Genomic DNA, 22593 nt, shown 5'->3' with positions numbered 1-22593 from the left:
GGAGTAAAAGTAGACAGGCAGAAAAACGATAATGCAGCCAAATCTATGTCCATTAGTGGTGAAAAGCCAAATGAGTTCTTCAGCATTATTTTATCAATGCTGATGTAAATCTAAGCATCAGAACATTTTTAAATATTTTCTTGTGACCTTGATGGTTTGCAAGGGGACTTCAGGGCCGGTCAAGAGATGTAGACAAGATAAAGATGATGAGCTCAACAGCATCAGAAAATGCTCAAACATCAGGCGTATTAAATACCTCGAAGCATTAATGAGTAATGAGTAATGATCAATAGAAAGTTTGATCTGGTTGTTTGAGAAAATTCCAATATCCTGTGGTTATTGGGTCCTTGAAAATGTTCGCCTCCTCACCCCAAAGCAGGCCAGAGAGTTGTTGGTATTTATGATAATTTATAGAATCGCCTTCACAGGCTGTTTATCTCCTTGACCCAAAGACAATATCGAAATTAACCAAGGCATCGGCAAATCTAAGATATACAGAAATAAATATTAATTTTATTGTGAATGAGTCATTGTGTCATTTTGAAATCACAGGTTCTTCAGGGAGAAATTTCTGAACATGAAGATGGTGTCGAAAAGTTACAGGAGGCAGCAAAGTGCCTGCTGAATTTGAGCAATGACGTTGTTCCAAATATAGTCCAGCTTCGAAAGACCACAGGTACCATTTCAACATTTGATGTTTAGATCAAAAGGTGGTTCTCTAATTCCAACAAATACAAGTGATGCTTCCAGCTGGTAAATTAGACATTTTCAAATTGTGCAAATTACCAGTGGGGACCCACCAACCTCTTTGAACCATTCTAAAATATTTCTTGCAATTGATTGGATTTCAAATGTTGAATCATCTTTACCTAGCACGTCATAAATAGGCTATCATTTCATAAACAGCTCTGAAAATGACCATTTACTAAAGAACTGTGCACACTTCAATGTTTGAATAAAATGCAGTATTTAAGAAAGTTCAATCGAACTTTCTCCACTGAATTGTGGTCAGTGATTCAGACTCGTAGGCCAGAATCGCAATAGTATTGCAAAATGTGTGTTTATTGAATGAAATTTCTGCTCGAGTGGTGCATCTTAGAAGTGTTGGGTCTTATAAAATTGTTGCATTAAAGGTACTGAATTGAGAACCATATTTGGAGCGTTGGAAATGAAAATGGCGGCAAATGGGAATTCTTGCAGTGAATTCGTTGAAAGTGATGCTCTGCGATTATTTAATAAAGCAGCCAGGCTCCAGTCATGCATACTTGTCCGTGGCTCATCAATTAAAGAGAAGATTGAATGATTGGAAACCAGACAACTTCCAATCATAGAAACAAGACTGGAAATAGGAAACATATGTTAAAATATGCCAGCAAGGCGGAGAAGTCACGAGCTCCATCGAAATGTTAATGTTGCTTTTCTTTTTTCCAGATGCTCTATCAGCTCATTTATTTTTATACATTTTTGTTTCCTTTCCTAAACCTCAGAAATTCTATATTTTCCGTTTGTCTTGTTGATCAGTTATTAATAGAAATAGAGGGTATGTAGAAATGGTAGAAGGTTAAGCAGCGGCCATTTACCAAGTGTGAACATCTGGCAAACATGCAGCCAAGGAAGTGTTTAGGGCTGTGATGTCTCAAAGACCCCCCAATGAGAGGGGATTTCTCATGCTGTGCTGGGAGGGCACTGAAGATCCATGCATCTGAGCACCTGAAGGGCGGGATAGAGTTCTGGTGAGAACGGTTGCAGCTGCTCTCAGAGTCTTCTCTATTCAGCAGGGTATTCTTTGTTGTTCCTGCTCCTCCCCGGCCCCAGCTCCCCCCCACTTCACCTGCTCCTCTCGATGAGTAAAAGGCCTTGAAGTCAACATGTTTTCAACAGAGTTGCACAACTGTCCCTCTCTTTCTCTCTCCATTTTCTTTTGCAAATGTCCATTCCTTTTCACTGTTCTTCATTTCACTTGTCTGCTATTTCACGCTGATTCCCTCCAAACTTTTTTCATTCCTTGCTCACCTTTTCTCTCGTCATCTTCTGTTCTGCATTGCTTTAAATATTACTAAACCCACAGTTCTCGCTCCAAACCAAAAAAATGTGTTTGTTGGGAAGAAAACACCGGAAACATGGTAAATCTTTGAAGACATTTTTAAATGTATGTGTAACAGAACCTTGTGTTCATTTTAGCTACCATCGAACAGAGATTCCAGCGTTTGCGTCAGGAAACATCAGAGCAGAAGAGGACGTTGGAACGGACAAATGTCCAAGTGGAAGATCTTGAAGGTTTACTTTTACCTGGCACTTCTCACCACTGCGATTTTGGAAATGTTTTATTTCTGGATTGATGAAGCAGGGTCGTTGACCTAGTTGAGAAACATTGCTATTTTGCACACATAACTGGTCCCTAATAGCAATGCAGGAATGACCAGATGATGTTGATTGCAAGATAAATCTTGGCTGAGACAATTACAGTCCAGATACAGGACATCTCGGCCCCTCGAGACCACACCGATTTAAGTGGCTCCTCTAGCCCCACTTACCCACTCCCTGTCCATAAACCTCCAATCCCCTCACATCCAGGCAGCTATCCAACTTGTTCTGAAATGACACAGGAAGTTACATCCCAGACCCTGGCACCAATCTGTTTCCTTAATCGTATCCACAGAATCCACAATTTGTCATCCTGACCATCGAATCCCCTATAACTATTACCCTCCTCTTCCTTTCCCTACCCTTTTGGGCAACAGAGGTTGACCTTGTGCCAGAGATACAGCCACTGATTCCTTCCCCAGCCTGAATGCTCCTCAAGGAGGTGTACCATTTGTTGAGTGCTTCAGTCACAGGTGCCCCCTCCTGTATCTGTCTCTTCCCTTTCCCCTCTCCTAACTGGAACCCACTGATCCTCCTCCTGTGGCCCTGTTGAGACCACCTGGCTATAGCTCCTATCTATGATGGCCTCACTCTCACTGACCAGGTCGAGGTCATTGAGCTGCAGCTCCAATTCCCTAACACGGTCCCTGAGATGCTGCAGCTCAGTACACCTAGTGCAATCGTGGATGTCCAGGAGGTCGAAGACTCCAGGACCTTTCACATCTGACACTGAAAAGAGCAAACTGCTCTCACACTCAACCCTTCTCTCTTCCCCCTCACCTTAGAAAGAGAAAATAACAAAAAAAATATAGTCTTACCTTAATCTAGATACACTCGACCTCAGCCTCTACTCGCTGAACCCTCTCGAGCCAAAGCCTCGAAACCCCACTCTTTCACCAGGCCACTACTCACTGGGCCACTCCTCGCTGGCCTCTCCTTTGCGTTTCCCTCCTTTTATCGGCCTTGACCAATTAAACCTGTCACTCTCAACTCGCTCCACCTCCGAACACTGCCCAAACTCTGGTCTCCGCCTCCTCCGACTCACTGCTCGAACCGACTAGGCCCGAGGCCGGGTAAAGAACAGAATTTATTGTACGATAGAATCTTGTATGTTCTTTAAAAACCATATAGGATGTGGTTTAAGGTCTCATCCAAAGCAATTGCATCCACTCATGCAATTTGATTTCACTACTTCCCCAATGTGCCATTTAGAAATGCACAGAATGACGTGGATGTTGCTTCTCTTCACCATCTGAAACAAGTAAATGGGTTCTTACTATTAAAGCTTCTGCCTCGCATGTTCGAAGTTTGAAAAAGATCAAAGCTGGTGCATAGTTTCATGCATCCACAAGTGTATAAAAAATGGGTTGTGGCAAATCATCGGCAATTATCCATGCCTGCTGCATCCAGGCATATTTGAAGATTGGAGCACGACTGCAACGCCATGTCAACTGTGGCGGATTAACTACCACTCCAGGCTGAGCTTTAGTAAAGCCCCCCTAACCTTGCCTCCCTGCCCCACTCTTTGCTGAATCGAATAAAGTGACATTAAGTTACTTTAAATAACATATTAGGGGTCTCCAAAGTGGTCGATATCGACCCTTGGTGAAGGGGTGGGGGGGTGGGTTGGAGAGGCAGCAGCGTGACCCAGATGAGTGGGGGGGGGGGTGAGACAGCAGCACCACTCATGTGGGCAAGGAGGGAGATAGACGGCAGCGCGACTCGGGTGGATTGGAGAATGGTAAATAGAGTCCCCTTGTTTAAAAAAGGTAATAGGGAGAATCATGGGAATTAGGGTTAGTCTTACATTATTGGTGAGTAAACTAATGTAAGGGATTCTTAAGGATGGGATCTATGAAGATCTGGAGAAATACACTCTACTCAAGGATAGTCAGCATGTCTTTGTGAAGGCAAGCTTGGGCCTCACAAATCTAACTCAGTCTTTGGAGGAGGTTACAAAAGAAATTAATGAGGGTACGGTGATAGATGAGGTCTACGAGGATTTTAGCAAGGCGTCTGAGAAGGTCGGTCACAGGAGACTCCTTCGGAAAGTCCTGAGTCATGGGATGAGCGAAAAATTACCTGCATGAAATAAAAGCTGTCATGTCGGAAGAAAGCAGAGTGTCGTAGTGGAATGAAAGTATTCTGCCTGGAGGTTGGTGCCGCAGGGATCTGTTCTGCGACCCCTGCTCTTTGTGATTTTCATGTCACCTGGATGAAGAGGCGGATGGATAGGTCAGTAAGTTTGCGGATGTCACGGAGGTTGGTTTGGAGGAGTTGTGGATGGAGATGAAGGCTGTTAAAGGTTACAAAATGATGAAGGTGGGATGCAGAGTTAGGCAGAAAAGTGGTGGATGGATTTCAATCCAGATAACTGAGAGTTGATGCATTTTGGAAGGACAAACCAGAAGGCTGAGTCCAGAGTTAATGGTCAGTTACTTAAGAGTGTGGATGAACAGAGGAACCTTGGGTTGCAAATCTACACATTTCTCAAGGTTGCCGCACAGTTTGATAGGAGAGTGAAGAAGGATTATGGTGTGCTGAGATTCCTTCATAGGTGGTTTGAATTCAGGAGTAGAGTTGTCATGTTGCAAATCTATAAATCTTTGGTATGACTCACTTAGAATATTATGTTCAGTTCTGGTCACCTCATTATAGGAAGGAGAGGGGACAGAGGAGATTTACCAGGATGCTGCCTGGATTGGGAAACAATTCTCATGAGGCAAGGTTCACAGAGCTGGAGTGTAGAAGGATTAGAGGAGACTTGATAGAGGTCTACAAGATCTTCGACATCCTCCCGTGAATTCAGGGACCAGAACACTACGTAATATTCCAAATGCGGCGAACCAAAATTTTATACAGCTGTAACTTGACTCACCAACTTTTACACTCAGTTCCCCAAATCATGAAGTCCAGCAGGCTGGATGTTTTTTTACCATCCTCTCCACCATGTTGTCTCTTTCAGGGTGCAGAGAGCGTTCAGCTCAAAATCCTTCTCTCCATCAATGCTAGAAAGGATATATTGTAGACTTTCCCTTGCATTTGACCTCCCCCCCTCCCAAATCCAGCACCTCACTCAGGGGAGGGAGAGGGGAAGAGGAGGGAGAGGGGAAGGAGAGGGAGAGGAAAAGAGAGGGAGGGAGTGTTGTCGAGGAAGGGGGAGGGATATAGTGAGAGGGTGAAGGGAAGAGGAAAAAGAGAGAGAGTGGGGAAGGAGAGGGAGGGAGAGTTGTCAAGGAAGGCGGTGGGATAGAGGGAGAGAGGGTGAGTGGGAGGAGAGGGAAAGGGGAAGGAGAGAGGAAGAAATGTCGAGGAAGGGGGGAAGGATACAGGGAGAGTTTGAGGAGAAGGAGAGGGAGAGAAAAGGATAGGGAGGAAGAGTTGTAAAGGAAGGGGGAGGAATATAGGGAGAGGGTGAGGGGCATAAGAGAGGGGAAGGAGAGAGAGAAGAATGGAGTGGGAGGTAGACTTGTCGAAGAAGGGGGTGGGTTAGAGGGGAAGAGGAGAGGGAGAGGCAGGGAGAGTTGTCAAAGAAGGGAAGGGATAGGGGAAGTGGAAGAGGAGAAGTCGATGGATAGGGGAAAGAGAGGAAGAGGAAAGAAGAGGGAGGGAGAGTTGTCGAGGAAGGGTAAGGAATATAGGGAGAGGGTGAGGGGAAGGAGAAGGAGAAGGGAAAGAGGATGAGGGATAATTGTCAAGGAAGGCAGAGGGTTATAGGGAGATTGTGAGGGGAAGGGAAGGAGAGGGAGGGAGGGAGAGTTATCGAGGAAGGGGAGGGATATAGGGAGAGAGTGGGGGAGGAGAAGAAGATGGAAAGTGGAAGGAATGGGAGAGGGAGGGAGAGTTGTCGAGGAAGGGGAGGGATAGTGGGAGGGTGAGAAGAAAGAGAGGGAGAGAGGAAGGAGATGGAGAGGGAGGGAAACTTGTCGAGGAATGGGGAAGGATATAGGGAAGAGTGTGAGGGTAAGAGGAGAAGGAGAGCGATAAGAGATGGAGAGGGAGAGGAAAGGAGAGAGGGAGAGTTGGTGAGGAAGGGGGAGCGATATAGGCTGAGGGTGAGGGGAAGAGGAGGAGAGGGAAAGGAGAGGGAGAGGAAAGGAGAGTGAGGGAGAGTTTTCGAGGAAGGGGGAGTAATGGGGTGAGGGTGAGGAGGGGAAGGAGAGGGAGGGGAAGGAGGGGGAAAGGGAGAGGGAGGGAGAGTTGTTGAGGAAGGGATAGGGATTTTGGGAGAGGGTGAGGGGAAGAGGAGGAGAGGGAGAGGAGAGTTTTTGAGGAATGGGAGGGATATAGGGAGAGAGTGAGGGCAGGAGGAGAGGGAGAGGGGAAGGAGAGGGAGAGGGGAAAGAGGAGGAAAGGGAGGGAAATTTTTTGAGGGGAGGGATTTTGGGAGAGGGTGAGGGGGAGAGGGAGAGGAAAGTAGAGGGAGGGAGAGTTGTTGAGGAAAGGGGAGTGATAGAGGGAGAGGGTGAGGGGAAAAGGAGAGGGAGAGGAAAGGAGAGTTTTTGAGGATGGGGAGGGATATTCGTAGAGAGTGAGAGTTAGAGGGGAAGGAGAGGGAGGGAGAGGGAGGAAGAGTTGTCGACGAAGGGGGAGGGATAGAGGGATAGGGGATTAATGGGTTTCTATTGTCTCTGAATCTTTACGAAAAAGTGAAGATGATTTTGAGCTGAAGACCATTGGTCGTCTTCGCGTGATCTTCCTCAACTCTGTTCATCTCTTCCCTTGAATGACTTTTGTTTCCACTGCTTGTAGATTCGTGAAGCGCAGAAGGGAGGACAACAACTTGTGCTGGAAGTCGAGCTGGTAGCAGGACCAACTGTCAATAAGGCAGCCACACTTGGAAACACAATCAACATGTTCAGGTATTTCTACATCCAGTCCTGGAGGATCTCAACAAAGTTCAAGGAGATTTCTGCCAACACCTAAAAATTCGACAACTCCAAAAAAATGTAGTGAACAGATCCAACCTTTGTACACGTCATTCATCACCCACACCAAAGCCTTTAACTCTGCATCAAGGAAACAACTATAGGACACCCCTTCTAGTATTAGATGAACTGAAATGGAAGTACGGATCCTGAGGCTCTTCAACAAAGGCATATTGGCCACAGTCATGGTCAACATGAGTACTTGGGAGCCTTTTTGCATGAAGTGAAGAGTAAACAAGGATCTGTGTCAGGTCACTCGCCTGAGTGCTACTGGTACCATGTAACCCAGTACTACCTGTCGCATGGTCGAGTGGTCGGCGACTAAACCGGCTCCCCCATCAGGCTTGCCTGGTGAGGAGGGTGGCTAGACACCCTGCAGGATGAAAAACAAGACCTGTCAAAGGGTGGATGAACCATGGACAGAAAGGTCTGGCAAACCATCATCTGAGAGGGAACAGCAACCTTTGAAGCCAGCAGATGTGCAGAAATAGAAGAAGATGAGAGGAGAGGCCGTACCAACCCAAGCCTGATCTGCCATCTGGAACAACCTGTCCTGAATGCAGAAGAACTTTCAAAGGCAAGATTGAACACAGAAGCCACTTGATAGCAACGAGGAGGAGAACTTTCTGACAGACAGCGCAGAATTCAAACTGAGGTCCAGTCCTGACCACTGGCCATGTAAAGGCATTGCCCTAACCACTACATCAACCGTGACACCCTGCTCAGAGAAGCCGGCTGGAATCTCGAGCGTCTGGAGGAATCGATGTGTCAGGCAGCAGTGGGGAGGGGTCGGGGATCAGCGGCGGCAGTGGGGAGGACTCGGGGATCAGCGGCAGTTCCTACCACACCCCCACACACACAAACCCTGACGCACACGCCCCACACACACACACACATACACACTCGATTCTTTGAAAGATTTTATTTAATATTCTCAAATTACATAAAGAAAATCAAATACACATAAAATAACTGTAAGCTACATCCCCTCCCCCTTACTAATACAATAAAAACCAAAAAAAGAAAAAAATAACCAAAATAAAGAAAAAAAAAACAACCTCTCCTCCCCCAAAACCTTAGAGAAATGTATCAAATATTCCCTGATTGGTCTGCCAACATTACAACATTGATTTAATTTCTATAGCCATGTGTTTCAAATATAAACACCACATATAAATAAAAAAGAATAATTACTTACATTATATGTTAATTTTTCTAAATATAGACAAGAGTGCAATCCGTTATGCCATCTTTGCAAGTTTATATTCTTCCATGTGACAGCTATATATTTTCTCGCTACTGCTAACCCAAATCTTAACAAAGCCAAATATGGTTTAGGCATTTTGAATCAACAAATGGAACATTAACATAACCCAACAAACATATTTTTGGATCCATTAAATATCCCTTTGAAACAAATCCCTCAAAAATTTTATAATTTCCTCCCAAAAATGCTTAATTTTCTTTCACGACCAAACTGAATGTACAAAAGTAACTTTCTGCTCTCTACATCTAAAACAGAAATCTGTTAAACTGAATCCATATCTCTTCAATTTCTCAGGGGTTGAATATAATTGATGCAAAAAATTCTAATTGACCATAGTATACCTCACATTAATTAACTTGGTAACACCGTCAACACACAGTTTTGACCATTCCTCCCATGTCAAAATAATATTTAATTCTTTCCCATTTGTCTTTTTCCATTTTCTCCTGCAACAAGCTATACATATCAGAAATAAAGCATTTTTCACCTTTATCTGCAATTAATAATTCAAATTTCTTTTGACCTGGTAAATTTATTTCCTTCCCATAATTCTTCTTTAAATAATCTCAAAGTTGGTAATAAACAAAAAATTTGATGCAATACCATATCTTTCCTGCAACCTTTTAAATGAACAAAACCTCCCTGCTTCAAAACAATCTATTACATTCACTAATCCTTTAATTTCCTAATCTTTTAAGTAAGGATTCTATCATGAAAAGGGAATTAATTTATTCTGATATAATGGTGATCTTATCGAAATTATTCCGATAGAATCAAGAATTAAATTGCGATTTTACCAAATATTCATTATATGTCGAAAAACGGATAATTTAAATTCTTGTAACAATAAAGGATTCAATTTATATATGAAATGATTAATATTATTTTCCAAAATCTGAGCCATCTTTATCTTTGCCCACCTAGGAGATTGTTGATTATCAAATAACCAATTAATAAACTTCATCGGTGCCACCTCATAATAATTATAAAAACAATGTAATTGCAAACCACCCAATTTATAATGCCAAGTCCATTTTTGGAAAGAAACCCTCGATAATTTACCTTTCCATAAGAATAACCCAACTATGCAAGGAATAGATTGAAAAAAGTATTGTACTCGAGCATAAATGTTCATCTTTATGCAATTCACTCTTCCTATTAAGGTCAGTGGTAAATCTTTCCACTTATCTAAATCAATTTTAACCTTATTTAATAAAGGTACATAATGCAAAATAAATAATTCATGATCATTTTTATTTACAACTATTCCTAAATATTTAATTTTATTTGACCATCTAAATTTAGTAATTTGTCTACAATCCATAAAATCTTCTTCTGCTATTGGTAAAACCTCACTCTTTTCCCAATTAATCTCATATCCCGATAATTTGCCATACTTATTCAACAAGTCCTGTGATAATTTTAGTGAAGTTTTTGGATTAGTTAAATATACAAAAACATCATGTGTAAATAAGCTAATTTTATTTTCATTTTCTCTCACTTTAAGTCCTCTAACACCAAAATCATGTCAAACAGCCTGAGGTAAAGGTTCTGTCACCAAAGCAAGTAAAGCAGGTGAAAGAGGAAAACCCTGTCTTGTAGAACAAGATAAATTAAAAGATTTTGAAATCTCACCATTCGTTATTACCCTTGTCGTAAGTTCTGCATATAAAGCCCTAACCCAACCCCTAAAAAATGGAACAAAATTAAATTTTTCCAATACTTTAAACAAAAACTTCCACTCAACTCGATCAAATGCCTTCTCAGCATCCAAAGATATATCCGTTGGTTGATTATCTTGTTGTTTTTAGCATTAATTAATGAAATCAATTTAACTATATTATCTGATGACAATTTAACTATATTGTCTTTGACAAACCCTACCTGATTGTTACGTAAAAAAATTTGGCAAATAATTCACTAACCTATTATCTGAAACTTTTGACACCAATCTATAATCAACATTTAATAATGATATCGGTCTGTAAGGTGACACTTTTAAAGAGTTCCTTTCTTTTTTTAGGTATAACTGTAATCAATGCTTTTGAGAAAGATTCTGGAAATACATCCATTTTAGTTGCTTGTTTCAAAACATCTTTATATAATGGAAATAATAAATCATTAAATTTTTTATAAAACACCACCTTAAATCCATCCTCTCCAGGAGATTTCCCATCAGGCATCGATTGCAAAGCTTCTCTCAATTCTAATTCAGTAAATAAAATATCTAAATTCTTTACCTCAAATTCATTCAACACTGGCAAATTTAAACTAGATAAAAATAAATCAATTTGATCCATTTTTTGATAACCCTCTGACATATATAAATTTTCATTAAATTTTAAAAATTCATCAGTATTCATTTATGTAATTTCTCCATTCTTCCTAATAGCATTAATTGTCCTTGATACTTGCTCAGTTTTATGTTGCCATGCCAAACCATATGCACTCTTTCTCCCAATTGATAATAACATTGTTTAGACTGCAAAATCATTTTCTCATATTTATACATTTGTAAATTATAATGTAATTTCACTTTAGATAAATTTATCCTTTCATCCTCTGTATAATTTTTTTTAATTTTTTTCTCCAAGCCTTCGATTTCCTTTTCCAAATTTAAACTTACGAATAAATAGTTTTTTTCTCTCTTAGTTGTATCGCTAATAATTTGTCCCCTCAAATATGCTTTTAAAGCATCCCACAAAATAAATTTACTTTGAACTGAATTTTCTTTCATTTGTATTAAAAAATAATTTGATCTCTCATCTACTAAATGAAATCCGGTCTCTTCAATAACTTTTCATTAAACCTCCATCGATAAGCTGTCTCAGTTAATTCAGTCCCTAAACATTTAATGAAGGATATGAGAATAACCTACTTTTATATTCTGCAAAATTAAATCTACTTGTAAATGCACAGAAATCAAAAATACATTTATTCTAGAGAAAGAATTATGCCGAGCTGAATAAAGTGAATAATCTTTCTCAGTTGGATTTAATTTCCTCCAAATTTCCACTAAATTTAAATCCTCCATCATCTTAAACAGTCTTTTTGCCATTTTAGTTCTTTGAACAATTTTTGGAGATTTGTCCAACAAGGGATCATAACAACAGTTAAAATCTATTCCGACTAACACATTCCCATATGCCTGATTCGAATTTAAAAATGTCCCTGAAATAAATGTCTGATCATCTTCATTTGGTGCATAAACATACATTAAAGTCCAACTTTCAGAAAAAAATCTTCCAATTAACAATCAGTACTCTTCCAACATTATCAAAAAAAAAATCCACAGCAAAAAGTTTATTTTTATTAACTAATATCACCACGCCTCTAGTTTTAGAGTTTAATGAAGAAAAAATTACATGTCCTGACCAATCTCTCTTCAACTTCAAATGTTCTTTTTCTGTCAAATGAGTCCTTTGCAAAAAGACAATATCTACTTTTAGCTTCTTTAAATTTTTATTTTTTCTGCCTTTTTCTCCTTTGATTGTAATTCAAAAGATACATTTTTACGTTTCAAAATAGCTACATCTTTAGCCTTAGAATTAAATGAAGAAGAATATACATGCCCAACCCAGTTCCTTTTTAATTTCACGCTTTCCTTCACATTCAAATGTGTTTCTTGTAAAAAAGCAATATCAATTTTCATTTTCTTAATATATGCCAAGACCCGCTTACGTTTAACCTAACTATTTAATCCTCGAACATTAAAAGTAGCAAACCTCAACTTTGACATATCTACTATTATTACTAAATACCAATAATATCTTTATATAAAAACTCAAATTAATGTATATAGGCCCTCCAATAAAAAAATCACAAATTAAAAAATAAAAAAAAATTAAAAATAAAGAAAAAGGAAAAAAAAAGAAACCCCCCCCCCCAAAAAAAAACTACCAAAAGGTAGTAATCCCCTAAACAAAAATTGGGTGTGGGTCACCCACCAGTGGCTGATGACTAGTAAAGAAAGTCCAAATCTCTCCTTGCCCAGCCAAACAGTCAGTAACATCAAAATATTATAAGAACAAAAGAAAAAATAGAATAAGAAAATTCTTTTAACCCAAAAGACTCCAATCTTGAAAATCCCATTTCAGAAGTTGGACTCTTTCCATTCCTGTTTTTTTCCCATTTTTGCCATTTCTTCCTTTTCCAGAGCTACCAAAGTTTTCTTTAGGAGATAATGCTGGACTATGTCTTTGTCCTCTTATATCTGGCCATGAGTCAGCAAAAATCATTGCTTCACAATCAGTTTCAAAAAACCAAAATTGATAGACTCCGTAAAACACCTTCAACACTGCAGGGTAACGAAAAGTAGACTTATAACCTTTATGCCACAAAACTTCTTTAACTGGATTGAATCGACGTCGACCTGATGCATTTCCAATAATGGAGACATTTTCCTGTGTGCTCCCTCCATTGAAATCAAAAGGCTTTCTACTTCTTGGGAACACGCACCTTCTTCCGGGGAATGGGTAATTCCAGCGCCATCCTTCATTTGGTAGCAATAGATTTTTTTTCAGCCCGCACAGGAAATCTTTGGGGTCTAGGCAATGAAGAAATTGAGCCAGGGGCTGTTTCAGGTCGTCTAGTCCCCAGATCCTCAGCACTTCGAAAATGGATATTCTTATGAACTTGAGGTTTAATCTTTTTACCATTAGTGGCCATAATAATTGCTTGATACTTTAAACTAAAATTTAAAAAGTTTAAACTTGAAAACAAAGGTTAAAAAACAGGTATTTAAAAATCTGGCCAGAGAGGTCGAGATTACATGTCTAGACTCTACGCTATCTTGCCACGATCCCTACTTTTAGCTTCTTAATATAATCTATCACACATTGCCTTTTTATTGGGTGATTTAAACCCTTAACATTAACAATTGTAAAACTTAAATTACTTATTACAACTTACACAATGGCACCCAATCTTTCACAATTAACTTAAACAAAAACCCTCAACCAACAATAAAAAACACTAGACTCCCCCCCTGAAAAAACTGCAACACACTCGAGACACATACCCCAGACACATACCCCAACAATCACACACCTCCCACACACACACCCTACACACAACCCCCAACACGCATCCCCAGACACACATTCCACACATACAAGCCCCGACTCACACCCCCCACAATCACACACCTCCCACATGCACACCCCACACACACATACACATCCCAGGAACACAACCTCACGCTCACAAACTCCCACACATACACTCTGCGCACACACACACACATATCCCCCATACACATACTCCCCCACACACAACCTCTGACAGATATACACAAACACCCTTCGACACTCATACACACCTTCCACACCCTCACTCCACAAACACCCAATGCACCCACAGTCCCCTTCCCACACACCACACCTACACGTATACCCCGACGCACAACCCAGAAACACCGCCCACATACACCCCTCACACACACCTTCACACATGACCACCTCCCACACACAACTCACAAAATCAACTCCCAGCCACACATCCCACACATAAACGCACACTCACACTCACCCGATACAACCCCTGGACAGATAAACCTCCCACACACATACCCGTACACACATCCTCTCACACTCAGTCCCCCCAACACACACCCACCCACACCCCATATACCTCTCACACACAACCCCAAACACACACACACCTTCACACTTGACCACCTCCCACACACAACCAACACAAAATCAACACCAAGCTACACACACACATACACGCACACTCACACAATACAACCCCTACACAGATAAACCTCCCACACACATACCCGTACACACATCCTTTCACACACACAGTCCCCCCCACACACACCCACCCACACCCCATATACCTCTCACACACACACCCAAACACACACACATTCACACTTGACCACCTCCCACACACAACCAACACAAAATCAACACCCAGCTACACACACACATACACGCACACTCACACAATACAACCCTACACATCTGCTCCAAAAAACATGGCCCCAATGGACATCCCCCACTCACTCCCCACATACACACCCCACACAATCATAACCCTACAGACTTCCCCACAAAAACAATAACATACCCGTCCCACACACACCCAACACAAACCACACACACACCCATTCATAGACCTCCACCCATCCCCAAACACATACCCCACATACACACCCAGCACATGGACGCCCCTCCATATTCACCACCGCATTCACACCCCTGCACACACAACCCACGCACAAACCCATTCCCAATCATGCCCCCTACACACTCCCTCCCTCGCATGCACTGCCACACTTATTTCTCCGCACACACACCCTTCACACCCTTGACACAAACATTGCCAGACAAATCCCACCATGCACACGCACTAATGCGACCCTGCACAAACACCTTCCCACACAAGTCCCTCACACATGCACTCCCACTCACATTGCCCTACACACACATCCCGAACTACATACCCCTACACACACACACCCCATAAATACGCCCACACACACACTCCCTCATACAACCCCCTCACACACAAACCCGCAAATCCACCCACCCACACCACCCCACACATATTTCCCCCACACTCATGCGCTCACACACAGACACACACACATTCCCTCCACGTATATCACACACACACACACACACACACACACACACACACACACCAACCCTCCATATGCAAACCCCACACAAGCCACACATCCCATACCCACACACACACTCTCTATATTCAAATCCCACACACACACAAACCCCACTCATAAACACCACACAAGCACAAAACCCCTAACACACACAAACTCACACACAAAAACACCACACAAACACAAACAACCCCCACACTCAAATCCACCCCACACACTAACCCACCACACACACTAACCCACCACACATACACACCATACACACCTCCCCAAACATCAGAGACTTACCCAAATTCCCCACACACACAAACCCCAAAATAGCGCCCATGGTGGAAGTGAGGGCATTGGTGCAGTCGCTGACCCATGGGGAGGTGTGGGTGAGGGCATTGGTGCCATCGCTGATGGAGGGAGGGGGTGGTGCCGTCGCTGATGGAGGGAGGGGGGTTGGTGCCGTCGCTGATGGAGGGAGGGGGGTGGTGCTTTCGCTGATGGAGGGAGGGGGGTTGGTGCTGTCGCTGATGGAGGGAGGGGGGTGATGCCTTCGCTGATGGAGGGAGGGGGGTTGGTGCCGTCGCTGATGGAAGGAGGTGGATTGGTGCCATCGCTGATGGAGGGAGGGGGGTTGGTGCCATCGCTGATGGAGGGAGGGAGGTTGGTGCCATCGCTGATGGAGGGAGGGGGGTGGTGCCATCGCTGATGGAGGGAGGGAGCTTGGTGCCATCGCTGATGGAAGGAGGGGGGGTGGTGCCATCGCTGATGGAGGGAGGGAGGTTGGTGCCATCGCTGATGGAGGGAGGGAGGTTGGTGCCATCGCTGATAGAAGGAGTGGGGTGGTCCCATCGCTGATGGAGGGAGGGTGGTTGGTGCCATCGCTGATGGAGGGAGGGAGGTTGGTGCCATCGCTGATGGAGGGAGGGAGGTTGGTGCCATCGCTGATGTGTCAAGGGGTGCAAGATGACGTCGTCATTGACAAGTATGGGGATGGAAGTAGCGCTGACAAGCGGGGTGGGGGCGCATGCAATGCTTGCCATGACCTATATACGTTGGTGCACCACACAGACACTGACACACACACTCACCCTGCCACACACACCCACTCACACATACACACCCCCACACACACCCCAAACCCACACCCCTCACACACTCCCCATACACCCATCCCCCACAAACTCACACCCCTCACAACCACACACACACCCCTCACACACACCACACATAACCCACACCCACACCCCTCATACACACACCCTCACACATGCCCCACAACACACACCCCTCCACATCATCTCTCCACCCATCCCACACACTCTCACCCCCCACCCACACATCCACACACTCAGACACCCCCACACTGCCCCCTACACATATTCTCACAAACACACATCTACACACACTTCCCACACACACCCATCCCTCACACACACACCACATTAACACACCATACACACACCCACCCCCACACACCCCACTCCCCACACACCCACTCCCCACAATCACACATCCCTCACAAACACACACCACACATAACCCACACACACTGCCACACACATACCCCACAACACACACCCCTCCACAACACCCACCCACCCATCTCATACACACTCTCACCCCCCACCCACACACTCAGACACCCCCACACAGCCCCTACACTTATCTTCACAAACACTCATCTACACACATTTCCCACACACACCCCTCTCTCACCCATCACTCACACACACACACCCCACACTAACACACTATACACACACCCACCCCCCACATACCCCACTCCCTACACATCCACCCTCCACAAACACACATCCCTCACAAACACACACCACACATAACCCACACACATACCCCTCATACACACTCCCACACACATACCCCACAACACACACCCCTCCACACCCCCATCCACCCATCCCACACACTCTCACCCCCCATCCACACACTCAGACACCCCCACACAGCCCCCTACACTAATCCTCACATACAACCCACACACTCCCACTTACACACACCCCACACACACCTCTCACACACACCCACAAACACACTTCCCACACACTCAGACACCTTCCACACTGACTCCACACAACACACAGACCACACACAATTCCCACACACACCCCACACACCCACATACTTACACACACTTCCCACACACACTCCCACTTACACACACACCCCACATCCCCACACTTACCAAACACTCACCCCACACAAACCTCTCACATCCACTTGCCACACACTCAATCCACACACTCAGACAACTCCCACAGTGACCCCACACACACACACATCCACACTCCAATAGAATCTCTTTTCTCCCTCTCCCCTTAATCCCGTCTCTGAACCAGATTCTTGTATTTAAAGTAGACTTTGTTCCTAGACGAATATAATATGGGTCTGGAAGTCGGGATTTAGAATGAAAGGTTCTGAAAATCGTTCAGGATAGGTCCCCCCAATTATTTCGGGGCAAATTGGAAGATGTTCTTTTATATCAGCGACATGTTCTATCAGTGAGATAATTTTGTCGAGTTCCTTCCATTTGACGTCGATGTTGTGCTTTGTACAAATGTCTGCATATATTTGTTCACTTATGGAAAATGGAAAGAAGGAAATGCACACACGCACACATACCCACTCCCACACCCTCCCACACGCACACATACATACACACAACCTCCCTCACACCCCTTCTTACACACGCCCACACACATACCTACCCAAAAGGACCCAAGCACATACACTCCACACATATCCACCACACAATCCTACCCACACACCCCACACACAACCCCTCACCCATTCCCTCCATAACCCCACATGCAGACCCCAAACACACACCCCAATCCCACAAAACTCCAGACACACATCCCAATGATTTTGGGGCAAATTGGAAGATGTGCTTTTCTATCAGGGACGTGTTCCATAAGTGAGTTAATTTTGTCGAGTTCCTTCCATTTGACGTCGATGTTGTGCTTTGTGCAAATGTTCTGTATATATTTGATCGTTGATATATTTGTATATATTTGTTCACTGTTCTGTATATATTCTGTATATATTGTATATATTCTGTATATACTTTTTCACTGTAAACTAAAGCCCCACATATCTGCACACACACCCTCACACACACACCCTCCCCCACACCCCTTCTTACACACGCCCACACACATTCCCACCCACAAGCAACCATGCACATATAACCCACACACATCCACCGCACAATCTCACCCACACACACCACACACATCCACTCACACGTTCCATCCAACACCCCAATACCTGAACATGCAGTCCACAAACACACACCCAATTCCACACAACTCCACACACACATCCCAAATCCCACACACAACCCCAACTATTTCGGGGCAAATTGGTAGATGTGCTTTTATATCAGGGACGTGTTCGATAAGTGAGATAATTTTGTCGAGTTCTTTTCATTTGACGTCGATGTTGTGCTTTGTACATATGTTCTGTATATATTTGATCGTTGATATATTTGTATATATTTGTTCACTCTTCTGTATATATTCTGTATATATTGTAAATATTCTGTATATACTTTTTCACTGTAAATAAAACCCCCACATACATGCACGCACACACACACTACCACACACACCCAAATGCCAACAGACACTCCCACTCCCTCACACACACACACACACACACACACACACACACACACACACACACTTTCCCTCACACCCCTTCTTACACACGCTCACACATATACCCACCCACAAGCACCCATGCACTTATACCCCACACACATCCACTACACAATCTTAAAAAATCAAACAAAAGATGAGAAACATTAAATCGGACTGACCCGACAGGACGGAGGAACTAAGGTCGTTTGGAATCAGCAGATGCGATAGAATCGGCAATCTCCGTCAGGCCGAGGGACCTTGAAACACCACACAAGTACAAACTAAACTGGATGAGAGGGTCCTTGCAGAGAAATGGATTGGAGTCAATCCACAGGACCCTCAGAGCAACAGAGAGGATCACTGGAGTCTCCCTCTTCCCCATCAGTGTGATCTAGCAGGATCCTTGTCTGAAGAGGCCATGCCAAATCCTGGAGAAGCCCTTTGACCCTGCCCACAGCATCTCTCAGCTGCTCCCATCAAGGAAGAGAAAGGAGGATCAGAACCAGCATCAGCAGGATGAAGAACAGCTTCTGTGCAGGGGTCGGGAGAAGGTTGAAGCACCAAAGGAACTGCTCCCACTCACCATCCGAGTGCAAACAGAGAGCGCATGTAAAATGTTCAATGATGGGAATGTATGGACATGATACTAAGGGCTGAAAGAGACTTGGAACAGGGTTTTTTGTGGTCGATCATTTATTACGAATAAAGTCTTACACGAAAGGGCAAGAAGCAGCTAAGGTTGTTCTTTCCACACAGATCTACTGTTAGTCCTCTAATTCTATGGGAACTGTCGCAGGGTTGTAGCTCCCAGTTGTTGGGATAGGCTGACACAAAGTGGTAGGTCCAGGTACTAATGAGGATGCCATCAGATGGTTCCCCACCCCCCACTCTCTCCCCACCACCACTGCCAACATCAGTTCTTTGTATTACAAATAAAGATGAGTGAAACACAGAAGTCTGCAGACGCTGTGATTATAATTACAAACACACCGACATGCTGAGGGAACTCAGCTATTCTTTCCAGCATTCAGGCCTGAGCCCTTCTTCAAGGAATAAACAGAATAACCCAGAAGCAGGAAATCTCAGAAAGGCTCAGAATTCTGGTTAGGGGACAAATCCAGCCCAACAAAAGGTGTTAATTGGATGTGATAGGGATGAGGTTTTTCATAGCAGGCCGAGCGACCATGTGGTCAGGCGGGCTGAATCGCTGTCCCAGTCAGTTGGTACAAGATGGCATAGGCCCCCCTTCCCTTCTCACGAGAAACATGCGTTTGGCGACACATATTGCCTGAGAGATGTTGCCACATCCTGGTTGCACGTCACTGGGCAGGCAATGACTACGCAACGCACTGACATCACTCCCCTAGACCAGTGCACCCCAGAGAGGAATGAGGTCGTCCCCTAAAAGCAGCACGAGAGATTCACTTAAAGGCAGTTACTGGTTCACTTCATACTGTGTGGAGGTGCTTCATTTCAGTAGCACCACCTTTAGCAGCCACGACAAGACCATGAACAGGCAGTCAGCAAGAGAATGGGATGGGGAATTGAAGCAGGTGGCCACTGGGAGATCCCCGCTCTTGTGGCGGACATGGAGAAGTTTTTGTTTATAGGATAGCTATGAATCTCGATGAAAATACAACCAGTATAGGTTTTACTCATTCACAGGCTTCCAGAGAACAGACTGGGAGAGAAAATATAAGTCTTTAGGCCAGCAAATCTTCCAGACAGGGATCAATGATCAATTCTTCCCAACAGGGTCCCAGGCTCCAAAATCCATGATGTCTTCCTTGATATTTTTAATGCAGTAGCGCTAACTGACTACCGATCGAGTCAATGAGCTGCCAAAAGGCAGCCCATTCATAAATTGGTTTCCTGCCCAAACACAGCTGATGGAGTCTGTTACCTATCAGATGTGAATTGTCAAAAGGTATAGTAAGCGTTCAGTAACCTTAACAACACCTTTCAGTGCCAGCTTGACATTGTTTCTGCCCAGAGGTAAACGTCTCATGTCCCTGCCCATTGGAACACGTCTCCAGGAGACCAATGACAGCTTGGTGCAAAGGGGATACCCAATGTGTGCCGGTGCCATTGATGGATCACATATTCCCATTATTGCCCCCAGCTTGCATGCTGCAGCCTACTACAATCGCAAAGGCTGGCATTCAATGGTTCTGCAAGCGGTGGTCGACCACAGATTCTGGTGAGCTAAGCCTTTATTGGTCTTTATCACATCACATCTCAATGTCTATCACTTCACTGTGCTTTCCATTCACGTTACAGTTTCTCAGATGTGTTTGTTGGCCGGGCAGTACCCATGATGCCCGAGTGCTTGCCAACTCTCCTCTGTATAGAAAGGAAGAGGACCAGGGCGGATACCACTTCCCACCTGACGTGAGTGTTCACCCTACAAAGCTCCATGTGTCAATCTTATGTATGCTTATTGTGTCAACGGTCATGTGTATGAATTAACAACATTCTCCATTGTTGTGCCTGCAGGTGTCCAAGGATGTTAATGGAGTGGAGGTTCCAGCGCATCTTGTGGGTCATCTGGCATATCCACTACGAAATTGGCTGATGAAGGGGTTCACACAGCACCAAGGACTGGATCTGGATCAGCAAAGATTTAACAAGGCCCTTAATTCTGCAAGGATAGTGGTGGAACATGCATATTGCCGTCTAAATGGCTGCCGGTGGTGCCTGTCCAACCGTCTGGATATCTCTACCACCTTAGTCCCAGGTGTTGTGTTTGCTCGCTGTGTCCTGCACAATATATGTGAGATTAACAAGGAAGACTTTCTGTCAGAGTGGACGTTGGTTGAAGCAGATGGTCCTGCACCCATTAGCACAGATTGTCGCAATCAGCAGGCCCATGGGCACCAGGCCATCCATTCTGCCATTTTGTCCATCCTGTAAGGGTATGACCCTGCCACCTAGCTCCTAATTTCCACAACTTGTTCCCCCCTCCACCCTCCCCACCCAATGCGACAACATGAGCCTACTGCCTGGCATGTTATGTGTTCTCGTGAAGTAATGGTTGCATATAAATGAGACTTGTGTGCTTGTCAAAAATGTAATAAAAAACATTTTTTGAGAAATCTTATTGCTTCATAAATATCTGAGTTCGATATAGCAATGTAAACATTTCACATTATGTTTAAACTAGATGTAAACCATGGAACGGACAAATCACATTGCAAATACACTCCACACTTGAACACCGCAGAACAAAAACAAAAATGGTAAACACAACAAACACCTCCACCCGGCACCACAGCATTTCTGTGTTGTGCCGATTATACCTCTCGGAGGAGGGTTACCAAGTTCATTTGGCAGGCGCATCCTGCGCATTCAGGTGGCCTTCCGGCAGCCCATATTGCCATTATATGCGGCTTTACAAGTGGGGCATTTGGCCACCTGAAAGTGCCTTTTCTAAGAGTTCCTGTATCTGGCTCATTCCTTGAAGAAGGGCTCAGGACTGAAATGTTGGGAATATATCTTGATCTCCTATGGACACTGAAAATCCGGGCTGAGCTCCTCCAGCTTAACGGTGGGTTTTTAAGCACCACATATAGATGCACATCTCAAGACAAGGCCACAAAAATGTGCCACCTGGGAAAATTGCATAACAGGGGCATCTTGTGGTTCCACTTGGCTGCTTCTTACATTATTTGGCCAGGACTTTCTTTGCAAATTTCCCAACACCTATTCTGTGTTTTCTCCAACCTGTCAATTCAAATACACTTGTTT

General features: G+C 43.9%; 3 protein-coding genes across 5 annotated transcripts in view; 2 read left to right on the top strand and 1 right to left on the bottom strand.

Moving 5' to 3' along the window:
• The window catches only part of LOC138750565 (microtubule-actin cross-linking factor 1-like), a 34427-nt gene extending 18805 nt beyond the window's left edge, over positions 1–15622 (top strand). Inside the window, exons 6-8 of one of the 2 annotated variants that reach the window (XM_069912669.1) lie at positions 553–676; positions 2182–2277; positions 7117–15622. In XM_069912669.1, coding sequence (XP_069768770.1) covers positions 553–676; positions 2182–2277; positions 7117–7124 — 228 coding nt within the window. In that variant the 3' untranslated portion in view covers positions 7125–15622. The remainder of the gene's footprint in view (positions 1–552; positions 677–2181; positions 2278–7116) is intronic. The other variant, XM_069912671.1, reaches the window with a different exon arrangement.
• The window catches only part of LOC138750556 (endogenous retrovirus group 3 member 1 Env polyprotein-like), a 474937-nt gene that overhangs the window by 35500 nt on the left and 416844 nt on the right, over positions 1–22593 (bottom strand). The gene's annotated exons all lie outside the window — the stretch shown is intronic.
• On the top strand, positions 16055–21941 carry LOC138750555 (uncharacterized). Of its 2 annotated transcripts, none has more exons than XR_011349383.1 (2): positions 16055–21237; positions 21343–21941. XR_011349383.1 is itself a non-coding variant. In XM_069912653.1 (2 exons), the coding sequence occupies exons 1-2, from the start codon at positions 20890–20892 to the stop codon at positions 21757–21759; spliced, it is 765 nt and encodes a 254-aa protein (XP_069768754.1). In that variant the 5' UTR covers positions 16080–20889; the 3' UTR covers positions 21760–21941. The 2 variants fall into 2 exon arrangements, 1 of the variants encoding a protein (XP_069768754.1); XM_069912653.1 differs by having other exon boundaries at positions 16080–21237.

Source organism: Narcine bancroftii, unplaced genomic scaffold (genome assembly GCF_036971445.1).
Source record: "Narcine bancroftii isolate sNarBan1 unplaced genomic scaffold, sNarBan1.hap1 Scaffold_166, whole genome shotgun sequence".
Taxonomy (NCBI): domain Eukaryota; kingdom Metazoa; phylum Chordata; class Chondrichthyes; order Torpediniformes; family Narcinidae; genus Narcine; species Narcine bancroftii.
Note: the sequence above shows the minus strand (reverse complement) of the source record. Positions and strands in the feature narration are given on the sequence as shown.

Bases quoted from the DNA above. Each gene is read 5' to 3' on its own strand.
- LOC138750555 (XM_069912653.1), top strand. From the start codon at position 20,890: ATGACAGCTTGGTGCAAAGGGGATACCCAATGTGTGCCGGTGCCATTG. The intron at 21,238-21,342 runs GTGAGTGTTCAC...TTGTGCCTGCAG, and splicing joins GATACCACTTCCCACCTGAC to GTGTCCAAGGATGTTAATGG.